General features: G+C 56.7%; 1 protein-coding gene across 11 annotated transcripts in view; it reads right to left on the bottom strand.

Annotated features, from left to right (window-relative positions):
• Positions 1–13,632, bottom strand: part of Adgrb2 (adhesion G protein-coupled receptor B2) — a 36,420-nt gene that overhangs the window by 6,418 nt on the left and 16,370 nt on the right. For 4 of the 11 annotated variants that reach the window (XM_074080717.1, XM_074080719.1, XM_074080718.1 and 1 more), the window contains 21 exons: positions 10,423–10,506; positions 9,981–10,145; positions 8,660–8,824; positions 7,899–8,063; positions 7,646–7,813; positions 7,471–7,572; positions 7,211–7,317; positions 6,250–6,444; positions 6,010–6,078; positions 5,817–5,925; positions 5,151–5,499; positions 4,750–4,855; positions 4,532–4,575; positions 4,158–4,284; positions 3,643–3,746; positions 3,447–3,549; positions 2,577–2,727; positions 2,306–2,375; positions 1,862–1,928; positions 1,615–1,700; positions 1,219–1,317 (listed from right to left, as the gene is read on the bottom strand). In XM_074080717.1, the coding sequence (XP_073936818.1) occupies positions 1,219–1,317; positions 1,615–1,700; positions 1,862–1,928; positions 2,306–2,375; positions 2,577–2,727; positions 3,447–3,549; positions 3,643–3,746; positions 4,158–4,284; positions 4,532–4,575; positions 4,750–4,855; positions 5,151–5,499; positions 5,817–5,925; positions 6,010–6,078; positions 6,250–6,444; positions 7,211–7,317; positions 7,471–7,572; positions 7,646–7,813; positions 7,899–8,063; positions 8,660–8,824; positions 9,981–10,145; positions 10,423–10,506 (2,635 nt within the window). The remainder of the gene's footprint in view (positions 1–1,218; positions 1,318–1,614; positions 1,701–1,861; positions 1,929–2,305; positions 2,376–2,576; positions 2,728–3,446; positions 3,550–3,642; positions 3,747–4,157; positions 4,285–4,531; positions 4,576–4,749; positions 4,856–5,150; positions 5,500–5,816; positions 5,926–6,009; positions 6,079–6,249; positions 6,445–7,210; positions 7,318–7,470; positions 7,573–7,645; positions 7,814–7,898; positions 8,064–8,659; positions 8,825–9,980; positions 10,146–10,422; positions 10,507–13,632) is intronic. The other 7 variants (XM_074080720.1, XM_074080725.1, XM_074080724.1 and 4 more) reach the window with 5 other exon arrangements.

Below are 13,632 nucleotides of genomic sequence, written 5' to 3'. Positions count from 1 at the left end.
AGCCACACAGAGCCCACTCTGCCCCGTAGCACCCCCAGTGGAGAGTCAGGCACAGCTCTAGACAGGGCGGAATAAACTATTCTGCAGAGAGAGCCAGGGAGGCTGCAGCAAAGGAGATGGGCAGGGAGCCAAGACCTGTCCTAAGAAGAGTGGTTCAGAGCTACTGAGCCCAGCAGGGGGCAGGCACAATGGTCTCTGAAGCCCCAGAGGTGGAGCCAAGATCAAGAGAGGATCTAATCATAGTAATAAGAACTGCCATTGATTAACCACCAATTCTCTGCCAGGCCCTACACTGAACACTTTACATATATTATTTCAAATTATTATCAAAACAACTCCAATAAATAGGCCTGAGGACCAGTATCCCGATTTACAGATGAGGAGATGAGTGTGCCCAGCTGGGCAGAGAGAGACCTGGGACACAAACCCAGCTTGGTGGACTCCAAAGCCCAAGCTTTGAACTGCTAGTTCAGCAGACTAGACAGAGAGGCAGATGGAAGCCCAAAGAAGAGGGAGCTCTTGGCACCTTAGAGTAATGGTGCCAGCCACCTCCAAAGGCCCCTGGAGGTGTGCAAGGCAAAGCTGGACCCCCCGGTCAGGGGGCTCAGAGGGACCTCAGTCCTGGGTGAGAGGTTGGGCCTAGGCTTCTACTCTTGAATAGTTGGGATCTGAAGAGGCTCAGCTGCTGGGGGAGGGGAGGTCTCAGTAAAGTAAGCACCTACCTCCATAATTCTGTCTCCAAGTGATTGTGAAATTCAATGCCTCTGAGAGTCTAAGTCTCAGATTCTATGACAGATGATAAGACTATGATTCACTCATTCTAAAATGCTTAGCTTCTGATTGTCTTATTCTAAGATTTTATCATTCTAATTCTAAGGTCCTAAAACTCAAAAATTCTAAGGGCCTAAAAATCTCTGAGCCTCCGTAGGCCGTTGAAGGAGGAGTCTGTGGCTGTGCCCATAGAACATTAGCCAGGAGCAGGGGCAGGGTGCAGGGAAGGGTGGGTGAAGGAACCCAGCACCTTGGGGAGGCACATCACTCCCCATAGCCCTCTGCCACCTCATTCCCAAGCCTTGGAGAGCTCATGGCAGTTGGCAGGCAGGACAGGCTCTCCCCAGCACTGAGCTCATATCCCTTCCTCCCCGCTACCACCACAGGCACTGCCCCCCCATTCCTTGCCCCAGCCCACCCCACCACCCCCCAGGGGGCACGACTAACATGGCGTTCCTGGCCGAGGCTGAGCTGAGCAGGGGGCTGGGGACCGCTCCACACGCTGAGCAGGGGAGGAGCAGGCTGGCCCAGGGGCACCGCTCCGACCTCGGGGGTGGCACAGACACAGGAGAAGGGGGAAACACGTGGGAAACCGGGAGATAGGGGCAGAATAAGCCCCGAGAAGGGTGGAAGGGGAGGGCAGACGAGAGAAAGAGAGCTGGGTTAGGGTGGGCGAGGGGCTACAGCTGAGCACTCCGGGTGCCCACCTTGTGTGCACCCTTGATGCCCCAAGGTTAGGGAGCCCAGGTGGCATCAGTGAGCCCTGAGTCTCCAAGAGTGTCCTCAGCCCTCCTCCCTACACCCTGTCCCAGAGAAGGCCAAGTCCCAGAGATCTCCCCTTACCCGGCCCTCTGCTTCTTAGATTTGTCCGAGATGCCATCACGTGCCATGAGCTTGTTGAAGACGATGATTCCGATGAGCATGTTCACCTGGGGGCCCAGTGCAGGGGAGCAGGGAAGACAGGATCACCAGGTGCCCTCTAGGCAGGGAAACCCCCAAGTGGGAGGTGGAGGACAAGAAGGAAGCCAAAGGACAGGATGACCCCAACAGGAAGGTCACATCCCTCCCAGGATGCTGAAGGGGCACATACCAGGACAATGACAGCTGCAGGGCCCACAAAGGCATATAGCAGGCCACCTTCCAAGGAGAGCCAGCAGCTAGGGTAGCGGGGAAGAGAGAAAAGGGACATCAGACACCCACCCAGCAGGCTCCCTCCCCACCCTCAAACATCATCCCTCAGTCCCGGGGCCTATGTTCACACGGCAATGGAGATGGATCACCCAGATAGGGTGAGAATAAGCCATGGGCAGAGCCTCAGTTTCCTTCCAAAACAAAGTCAAGAACATTAGGCCCAGCCACTGGTGCTACCATAGGGAATGAAAGGAAACTGAGGCTCAGACATAGGTAAGAGTTTACCCAAAGACATATAACAGGTGTGGGGCCAGGACCTTAGCCTGAGAAGGCCTAATGCCCAGTCCAGGTCCCTTATAGACTCACAAGCCCCGCCCCTACCCGCCACCAGAGGCCAACGTACTAGCTGGATGTACCATATCCTTTGGTGCGCGTAAAGCCCACAGACACAGCCACCACCAGGGCAGGCAGACCTGGGGAGTGGAGAAGATAAGACTGAGAAGGCTGCAGGTGCTCAGGGCCCCCTCATTCTCCCTGTCCTCCCCATCCCAGAGACCCCCCCCATCCCAGAGACCCTCATGCCCAGAGAGTTGGGCCAGTGCCAAAGCTGCATCTCCCTGGCTGCCCCTGTCACCCAAGCCCCAGCAGCAGAGTCCAGCACTGGCCCTGCTCACCCCAGCCCAGGCAGAGGAAGCGCTTGCGAACCAGGCGGGTGCGCATCCGCCCAATGACAGCCAGGTAGGACTGCCAGGCCTCGGTAAGCACCCAACAAAAAGAGGACAGAAAGAAGAAGTGCAGGAAGGCAGCCGTCATGGTGCAAACGCCCTGCATGGAGAGGGAACAGGAGGGAGTGGCCCTGAGCAGCTGCCAGGGTGGGAGGCACCAGCTTCCCACACCAGCTTCTGGGCGCTGCTGTGGCCAGCCACCCACCCGAGCCCTGCCCCCCACAAAGAGCCCTGCCAGGCACCCCCGCCTTCCTGCACCCACACATAACACGACACAGGCCTGGTGACACGCACACAGCACTCGGCATCCGGGGAGGCGGGCAGGCAGGCCACCCACACATAGACAGGGCTGGCAAGAGGGGGGGACAGACAGGAGCATCTGCCACGTCATGGCCAAGTGGGCCCCACACCTGGCACTCACAGTCTGGCACAGTGCAGAGAAGGCCAAGGGGGCATGGGAGATAGTCAGCTTGGGTCATTCACAGGCAGGTGGTGAAGGGGGCCTCATGGCAACAGGAAGCACAATGCCACCCACCCAAAACACGTGCACCCAGGCACTCAGCTCACGCACACATTCACTGTTGTACACAAACTCATCACTGAGTACACACACACACACACCCCCTCTCCAACGCCCTCACGTTTGCTCACACACTACTTCATGCACACACCCTCTCTCCAATATGCAGCTGGAACATACACACACATCCTTCTCTTACAGACCTGCACACAAACGCACGCACTCCCAACTGCAGGCACTTTCTGCCCTCACCGCCTCACCCTCTATGGTCCCACATGCCCCTGGGAGCCTGCACCTGCCTTGCTCAGCACCCGGGACTGGCCCACAAGGATCAGGATGTTGGAAGCCAGGATGGACAGGCAGAAGTTCAGCAAGATGATGGAGCGCTCAGATTTTATGAACCTAACAGGGCACAGTTGGCAGAGGCAGAGGCGCTGGTGCCTGTCCAATGCAGGGTGGCTGGCCACCTCCCATCCCACCAGACATCCGACCTACCTCCAGAAGGCAGCATAGATGGCAAGCAGTGTGAGCAGGGCCATGCAGGACACCGCACAGCCGATCACCAGGGGAACCGAGGGGGCGCCCGCCAGCTCCAGGGTCTGCGGGAGATGGGTTGCTGGGAGAGGGCGGTGGCAGGGCACCCAGTCTCCCTGTCTGGTGCAGATGGGCACACCCATGTACAGATGGGAAGGCACTCGCTATTATTCACACAAGTGCACAGACCAAACCTGGCCACATGTAGATGCATAGTTATACTCAGTCACCCGTGATCTTCCACACATACACACGGCACATGTGCGCTCACAATCCCAATTTCCCACTGCCATACACCACTGGGCAGGTGCCATGGCTACAAGCACCATCCCAAGACCCCAGTTCCATGTGCAATCCCACAAGCGCGCCTGCACAGGTCACATTCGGGATCACCCAGGTGTCAACCAACACCATCACAAACAGCTCCTGGCTGCCCAGGGGCCTCTTCCCTTGCCCAGCACCTCTCTCCCACTCACCAGGTCCTTGGGCGGCTGAGCCAGGACAGCAAAGGTGGACAGGTGCTGACACTGGCAGCGAGTGTGGGCTGCCTGGGTCTCCAAGGTCTGGCAGCTCTCAGTGTCCCAGTCCCCTGAGCTGGCATCTCTTGGGTGGGGGAGAGGTGGCATGAACCCTGAGCCCAGTTCTGCAGCCCCACCCCCAGTGCTGGAGGACAGGTGAGATCCAGGACAAGGTTGCATCCATGAGGTGGTAGCAGGGAGCCCCAGGATGCGTCCTTGACCCCTCAAACCAAGGATGGCACCAAGGAACCCTTTGGTCTGCCAGGCAGGAGACCCTTTCTGATGAGGGGTTCTAGGGCTGCCCCTTCCTCACTGAGTTGCCCCCAACTCACGCTCTAGAGTAGTCCCAGCTGGCACAGTGGGGATCCGTGGTGCCCTGGGGAGAAGTCAGGCGTGCAGTCAAGAATGGGGAGGTGAGCCCCTGACCACAGCAGCTCCCACACAGGTCAGACATCCAGTCCACCATCAGGGATGGACAACGCCCCCATCAGAAAGGCTTCTGAGCACCCATGTTGGCATATACTTAGGTCCCACCTGGGCTCCCACTCACATTGATGATGTAGGAAAGTTCCACGGTGATGAGGGGCTCAGCTGGAGGCTGGGTGGGGGGCCGCACAGTCACTGTCATCACCCGGGAGGTGACAGCTAGTGGAGGCCTGGGGAACAGGTACTGAGGTCAGCTCCTGTCAGCAGGTGCCAGAAGCAAGTATCCAAAGATACTTTGGATGGGGGATGGGAACAGGCTTCCAGGGGACCAAGGCCCAGGGAAAGACTCCTAGAGCTCAGTGGGCAGAACTCTGGGTAAGTTCTAGAGCTGGGTTCTGGATGCCAGAACAACCTCTGTTTGCTACAAGGATGCTCTTGAAAAGCAGCTGTCTACAAAGCCAGGCAAGGACTGGCTCCTCCCCTAGCACAGGGCTGCAGGTGGATCTCTGCTCAAGGCAGACTCACCTGGGGGGTGGCAGGATGAGGCCAAGGGTGCGGTAGAGCACAGCACCAATCACAAAGTAGGAGGACTCATCAGGATCTGCTGGGAGGAGGCGCTGGTGGGAGTGGCCTGGCCCAGGGGGTACTGTTCCTGGGCCCCTACCCCTGCCAGGGTTGCCCGCTGCTGCTGCTGCTGCTGCTGCCACCCCAGGTGTGGCTGGCTTCCCTGGGGAGGAGAGACTGAGCACCTCCTTGGGCAGGAAGAGGCGGTCCTCGGAGTGCCGCACCCAGTCCTTCATGCCCCGGCGGCCCCGCATGGGAAATGTGATGTCGCTGGACACAGCCGAGACAGGCTCTCGCTGAATGCTGATCACTGCAGTGGGAGGAGGGTGGGCAGAGCGCACCAGAAACAGAAGGGGACAGACCCAGGGAAGAGACAGATGTGGGGGAGACACACATCATGGAAGGCAGACAGACACCAAGGTTGGTATAAACACAGAGAAACAGACAATTCAGAGGGAGAGGAGGAAAAAAGGTGGAGAGAAAGATATATTCAGGGATTAAATAGGGGAAAGAAAGGACCCATAAATAAGAGAAAAATAGGAAGAGTCCATCAGAAACCATCCCTCATCCACAGTGGCCTGGGTTCTGTCACATCCAGCACCCCCTCCCCTGCCTGCCTCCTTGTACCCAGATTGTCCGTGACAATCAGAGAGCTCTGGAAGGCCTTGAGGGCATCGCCCACCAGGTGAATGAAGTCCTCCACGACACGGAGCAAGTGCACAGAGCCAGGAGACACCTGGGGACAGAGTGTGTAAAGATGTAAGGGTCCAAGGCAGAGGAGGGTCATGAAAGGGAAAACCCAGGAAGATGGGCCCCTCACCTGCTGAGCATCATCCCACTTGTCCTTGTTCTCTGCATCCACCATGAAGCTCACCACCTGGAAGAAGCGCTAGGGAGAAACAATGAAGGTCAGGGAGCCTGAGCCCTGGGGAACAAGGACCTCCCCACTGCAACCACACTTGCTGCCCCCAGCAGACACTGCCACAGAGGTTGGCCTCCCCTTCAGGCTGAGGCTTCTCCACCCTTGGCCCTCCTTCCCCTAGGCAGCACAGAAAGGTACCTGCACATCATCAGCTGAGGGCACATAGGTGGCCCTCTTGAAGGTGTCAGTGACATTCCTCAGAATGTCCACAGAGAAGAGCAGGTCCCCACTGTAATAAGTACGCCGGGCCAGTAGCTCCTGAAGGCTGCGTACCACCTGTGACATACCCTCACCCGCAAGCATGCGCTGACCCTTGGCCAGGTGCTCCCGAAGCTGCAGGTGACATATGTGTCCCTGTCACTGGAGCATCAGGAACGGAGACCAAACCCTGGCCCATCCCACTCCCATCCACCCATTGCTTGCATTCAGGAAGAGAGAGGGCATAAAAGATCAGAGAGAGCTACTCAAAGGGCTACCAGGAGAGACAGAGTCCAAGAAGGAGACTGAGGGGGAACCTTAAAAGTTACTTTAGAAAGACTCAAGTGGAAACACCTAGAGAAAGAAGGTGCTCAAATGTACACATAAACGATGATAAAGCAGTAAGGGGACAGGGCCCCGCCCCGTCCCAAAGGCTCATGCACATGTGCTCTCTCTCCCTCACCCTCTAACACAAGCGCTAAATGCAAACACACAACAAATACATAATACAGCCAGAAACGTACACGTGGGCCACATCTGCTACACCACCCTTACATGGCTGGGCACTGGGGACACAAAAATAAACTCAACTTTGTCCCTGCCTTCAAGGAGCCTCTGTGGAGCACAGAGACACACCAAGACACTTAGATAAGCATCCTTAACACCTAATGACCGAGAAGTTTGAGGGGAATATAGAAGCACAGGGTTGGGTGCCAGGGATAAGAGAAAGCACTTGAGAGTTAAGCCTTGATGTATGAGCAAGAGTTCTGGCATAGCCCAGCAGAAGTGGGAGCAGCATATGCTAAGGTACATGGGAATGAGCAAACCCTCAAGCTCCTTCCACCTCCTACCAGAGTCTGGGACAGATATGTGGCACCCCAATCTGGCAAAGCACACTCACCGACAGATATAGGTAGCGGTATTCATGGGAAATGCAGCGGGCAAAGCTGGGCAGTCCCCAGTACGCCACGCCCTGGGCACTGAGGAGACAGCGGCGGCTGGCAGACCCTGCACAGGGATAAGACAGAGGGTTGGGCGTGGGGACCAAGATCTCACCCATTCCCTCCACACCTCAGTAGGGAAACTCAGATACTGAGCGCCCAGAAGTGAGGAGCAGGCGTGGTAGGGAGAGGGTCTCCAAGGAGAGCTGCTTGCCCTTACCCGAGGCATTGGGGGGACACTTGTTGTAGATAATCTCGCCAGCAGCTGCCTTCTTCCACGTCATCAGCATCACATACTCATCCCTGCACATCTCATGGAAAGCTAGGTGGGCAAAGAGGAGTCAGCCCGACTCACACACAGTCCCCCAGACCTCCCATGGTTATGCGAGCAGTACCTGGACACCTCTTCTCGCTGCAGGGTTTCACCTCTTCTCCAGTGCCCTCACAGGGGTATCCCTGAGTGCCCGTGGCCTGGCACATGCGGAAGCGGCGCTGCCAGCCGGTGTCACATGTCTTGGAGCACAAGCTCCATGCGTTCCACGGCCCCCACTTGCCATCAGTGGCTGCGGGAGAAGGGGAGTGTGAGAGGCTGCAGGTGCCCCCACAGGGCCAGGGCTGCCACCTGCTACCTTCATGCCAAGCACTCACCAGGACACTCAAGGTTGCTGCACTCGCGGGTGTCAGTGAGGGCGCCTGTGCACGTAGCCCAGGCTGGACCTGCCACACTGCACTTCCGGCTGCGCTGCTGGGTCCCATTGGCACAGGACGATGAGCATGGGCCCCAGGGACCCCATTCTAGCCACTGGCCTTCCACTGCATGGGAGACACAAGCAGGGGTGGCTGTTGAGCAGAACGTGGGTAGACTGCAAGGGCAGAATACCACAGAGAGATCACAGAACCTGCTAGGCACTCAGACCTGTGCCAGGCCAGACCCACTGGAATGGGCTGGAATGAGCAGGTGGTGCCTGGGCCTCAGCCTGCCTGTCTGTCACCAACTCCAGGAACACAGGACACCACTCCATTCAGCACAGAGTGGTGAACTCTCCTCTGGGTGAGGATACAGGCTGCCTTCTGATCTTTGTCCACACTTAAGTCCAGCTTTGTATCCTCTCACAGTCTAGCTGGTCATAGGTACCAAAGTGCTATTAACAACAAGTGTAGCCCAGGGCTTGGAGGTAGGGACACCAGCACACAGCCCCCTTCTGTTGGGGTTACAGTATGCCAACCCCAAGTCAGGGCTGGGACTCACCTCCCACACTGATGGCATATATCTCCAGTCTCCCCATGCTTGGTCAAAGTTCATGGGCCCCTCAGGGGCAGGGCACTGGACCTGACTGCCTCCCTTGGGTTTCCCCACCCCCCCACCCAGCTGGGCAGCGCCTGCCTAGAAGCCCCCTGGCGCTACTGACCCGGGCAGGCGGCCATACTGCAGAGCTTAGTCTGCAGCTCGGGACCCTCGCAGGCCTTGCCGCCGTGCTGGGGGGGCACGCAGGTCCGCATCCGGCTCCGGGACCCCCGCCCGCAGCTGCGGGAGCACAGGCTCCAGGACCCCCACTCCTCCCACACGCCGTGCACTGCAAGGAAGCACGTGGCCGGTGGCTGGGCGGCACCTTGGCCCCGCCCACTACCATCGCCTGCCCCATCCACCCACCAATCAGGAGCTCCACAACTCTGTGACCGCTCCTTATTGGCTCTGCCCTGGGTTCTGTGGCCAGGGAGATCTTTGACCCCAGGACTCCACCCTTTGAAGGAATGTAGAAGGCACAGGCTTTCGGTCCCAACTCACACAGGACAGACCCTGTGGACAGGGGCAGTAGGATCAACCCAGGAGGGGAACCAGGAGTCCTTCTCCCTTGAGGGCACAGGAAAATCCAAGATCCATGCCCACCCCTATTTTCCCATCCCCAGACCCAGAACCTGAATCCAATATGACAGGCCAGGGGCAACAGAAGTGCCCCTCCCAACCCCAAGAGTATGGACACACAAATAGACATGAACCTGTACGTTGACACCAACACAACGATCTCACACGATGGAACACACCTTTACCCCAGCCCTCTGCAAGCTCCTGCCACAACCCCAGATACCAAGAGCCCTCCCCAGGTTAGCCTACTCTAAATTCATACCTAGCACTTCACCCACACCAGGAATAAGGAGTGGGACTGGCTGACGTTGCCCTACCCTTCATGGTCACCACCTGTCCCAGGCATGCATTTCCTCAACAACTACAGGCTTAACTAAGGAAAGTCTAAGGGTCTAGGGGAGTGAGAATGGGGGGCAGGAAGGATGTGGTCAGGGAGGCTTTGTTTTCAAATAAAAGGCATTCATTCATCTTAGATCCTGAAGGACAGGTTGAACTATTTAACCAAGGTGGGGGTTAGGGAACAAGACAAGAATAAGTGGAACAGTAGGTATAACAGTGCCAGAGGTGCTGGTGAGGCCAGGGCTGGGGGAACACAAAGGTGAGACCATGCAGGTAAAGATGAGCCTTGATGACCAGGAAGTAGGCATCAGAGCAGTGAGGTGCCCAGAGTGGAACCCAGTGGTGTGGCCAGGTTCATCTGTGTCCCCAGTCTGCACTAGGCTAGCATAGTGCATGGGGCTAGACATAGTGTGGGAGACAGGCAAGTTTGTTGAATGAACCAAGCAGTTTTGAAAGATTTGTGTGCCCAAGTCCCAGGCAGGACTTAACCCTGTCAGCAGAAGGGACAGGGAGGAGGACAGGCCTACCTGGGCAGGTGGCTGAATTGTTGCAGGGCCGGGTCTCCCGCAGGGGCCCGCTGCACAGGGTCCCATAAGGGGAGGACACGCAGGAGCGGGTCCGCACCTGCAGACCCTGCCCACACGTCAGGGAACACACGCTCCACGGGGACCACTCCTCAGCTGCCGGGTCGCCTACGAGAGAGGGACAGCGTCGGCAGCAGGAGACACCTCCCAGGCATTCTGTTTCATGGGGCTAGGGAGGCACCAGCAAGATGGGGGCAGGCATCAGAGGGACCCTCCTACCCTAACCCCAAGTGGCAGGCTCACTGGGACGCAGTCCAGCCCTGCCCACAGGCCTTATGTGGCAGAGACAACTGAGCTCCAGGACATAGACACAGACGGCACACACCAAGCACACACGCCACACAGTCGGGCTCCGCCACAGAAGAAGGGAGGTGGCCCGAGTTACCTGTCTGCGCCATGTATAGCCCAGGCTCATCTGCAGACCTTGGCCACTGGGTTTTCACCTTCGGTTCCTCTTCCGGCTCCTCACCTGGAACACGGAGGTGGTGGCAGGGGCTCAGTAAAAGCCAGCTCAGTCCTGCCACAGTGGCACAGAGAGGGCAGCCTTGCTGGTCCTCAGCCTCAGGGCCTGAAAGCAACTGCAGGCGATGCAGAAAGAGCATCTTGTCCTGCCCCCTGTCCCCACCACCATTTTACAGATAAGGAAACTGAGGCTCAGAAGGCCACACAGGACTCACCCACAGCCTCACAACCACCTTTTCTACCTCTTGCCTCAGCCAGTTAGGGGAAATTAGAGGGAAGTGGCTGCCTATGTTAATGAGCTCTGGGGAGGTGTCTGGGTCAAGTCCTGCACACATCTGTACCCTTTCATCATCACCCTCAGAAGAAATGGGGAAACAGGACCAGAGAGGGAGAACACAGCTTTCTGAGCCTGAAACTCAGCATTTCCCCCTCATAGGACTGACTATGGGGCTGACAGAACAGCCAACTTCCCACTCCATACCTGCTTCTGAGATACAACTTATGCTGGGCCTGGGGCTGGATGCAGGGCATTTCTGCCCCCCCACCCCCAAGCAGTACTGGACTGTGATGTGGAGGCACAGGTCAGAATGTCACTCCTCTGAGACCAAGGGGCTAGGGTAGGGACCTACAACTAGCAGGCCCTCCTCCCATGGCCAGGAGAGCAGCAGGTGCCCCGGGAGGCCTCTTGCCTGCCAGATAGATGTGTCTGGTCTAGGCCTTGACCGTTCCATCAGCCCTGGAGACCATCCTCCCCAGCCTGCCCTGCTGCACAGTCAGGGGTTCCTCTAGCCCTCCCCCTCTGCTGTAGTTTGGATATGGAATGGTTTCCAAAGGCCTGTGTATTAAAGGCTTGGTCCTCAATTTGGGTTACCAGGAGATGGTAGAAGCTTTAAGAAACAGGGCTTAGTGGGAGGTCTTCTGATTGTTGGGGGATGTGTCATTGAAGGGGATTATGGGACTCATGTCCCTTCTTCTTCCCCTCTTTTTCATTCCTGGTATGAGGCAAATGGAATTCCTCCACTACGCACTCCCATAGGCCCAAAAGCAACAGGGCCAACTGACCATGGACTGAAACCTCCAGAACTGTGAGAGAAATAAAACCTCTTTAGAAGCTGACCATCTCAGGTAGCTGTTATAGTAATGAAAGCTGACTAATGCGCTCTCAGACTAGGTTTTAGGGGTGAGGGACAGACAGGAATCCAGGGAGGGGAGGCCCCGCCCATGTAAGGGCCACTGAGCAGGTGGGTCTGGAAGAGCATTTGTGGACAGGGCTCAGCCTGTGCTGTCCCCAGACCAGAAAGTACTGTTCTCCCACAGTCCTATCTTTCTCCTATGTCTAAAAGTTGGGTCAGCACCCAAAAGGCATCTCAAAGGGCTGTGTTCCTCCTGCCCCCCTGCTGCCCAGTCCAGACTCTGCACCTGAGAAAAACCCCTTCCTGACTAGACTGGTGAAGTGGCCACCCTAAGCAAACCCACTGTAATGGGGGAATGGGGGAAGCTCTGAACAGCCCCCAACTCAGCTGCCAGTCTTGTCAACTCCAGGGCCTTTCCTTAGTCACCAGTCCTCAGGCCTGAGTCACTCTATCCTTGATACTTCTCCACCACTTCTGAATCCTGGACCCCAGAAAAACAACTCTGGATTTCAACTGAGGCATGGACACTGGGGAGTGGACGCTGACCAGCTGTGTGGTTTTGGGCAAGTCTCTTCCCTCTCTGACCCTGCCTTCCCCTCTGGAAACAGTACTCATACTAACCCTGCCTGAAAGACTGACATAGTCCCCCTCAAAGAAGCTGCAGAGCCCCTCACACCATGCTTGACCCATAGTAAGTGCTAAGAAGACAGCAACAATCTGATGTTACAACCTTCTCTCACAATCTCACACCAGCCTGGCCACCTATAGCCCCCATGCCTCTTCCAGTGGTCCTCCTGGCTTTACGTGGATCCTGCTTCTTCCAGACCATAGAGGAGGTATCAGGTCATGACAGCAGTTCTTCAGTCTCCTTACCCAGCCCTTCTGCCACACCCGCTCAGCCATCCCCAGCCTGGAGCCTTGTGACTAGTCATCTTCTCCACGCCTACTTCCAGGCTGCTGAAGAATCTGCAGCTAAGCCAATTGGCACTGTGACAGGTTTAGGGCTCCACATCTGAACGTCAGGGAGCCCAAGGTTTCTCAGCAGCCCTGCTAGGTTCTGTTCCTTCTTTGATGGCCTCCATGGTCACACACACTGGACCTGGTCCTCTCTCCTGAAGCCCAGCTCCCCACTACCAGTCATGACCTCCTTCATAGAGAAGGCAGAGCTAGAATGACGTACAGCCAGACTTCCTGCTGCCTCTCTCTACCTCCCAGCTTTGCTTCTTCTATAAGGCCATCCATGGCCTGGTCCTGCACACTATCCTCTGCTTCTCCATCCATGCCCCCCCTCTTTCCTCCACATCCTCTCCTTGTGGCAGTCCATGACTAACCCAGGCCAGCTCCATTCTAGGGGGACCTCCTTATACCTCCACCTGCTGCCCTAGGCAGTACCAAGTGCTCCCCAGCTGTCACTCTACTTGCTCACCTGCCACTCTTTTCCTGGCTGAAATGTCACCTCCCCTGTTGATCTACTGCAGTCTGGCTGCTGCCCACATCTTTCTGCTGAAACCATTCTTGACAAAGCCATCAACATCCTCCTTGCTGCTAAATCTTGGGATACTTCACAGGCCTCATTTGCTGGATCCTCAGCCATGGTTGGCCTCGTTGATCCTTCCTGCCTTTAAAGAGTGTCCTCCCTGACTCTCTGGCTCCCTCCCAACCCTCCCCAGGAACTACTCCGTCCCAGTCCCCTTGGCTGGTCTGCTTTCCCACTGCTTCCCACAGTAGGCATTCACACTTTGACCTGTTCTCACTGCACATGTACCCCAAGACTTAATGAACTCCTGCTGACCCAAAGCTCTCAGGTATTATGTCCAGTCCCTACTTCTCCCATACTCCACTGCTCCATGCCCTCCTTAGCAACTCTCTGTCCTTCAAACTTAGCCTATCCAGAACAGGATCACCTCTTCTCAAACCTCTACCTGTTTGCTCACTGTCTTTGCCTAGAAAACTCCTACTCAACCTTCAAACACTTCTCAAATGACCTCTCACCTTGGAAG

This window comes from Castor canadensis, chromosome 7 (genome assembly GCF_047511655.1).
Source record: "Castor canadensis chromosome 7, mCasCan1.hap1v2, whole genome shotgun sequence".
NCBI classification, from domain to species: Eukaryota; Metazoa; Chordata; class Mammalia; order Rodentia; family Castoridae; genus Castor; species Castor canadensis.
The sequence above is the reverse complement of the archived record's forward strand: the minus strand, read 5'-3'. Positions and strand labels throughout refer to the sequence as shown.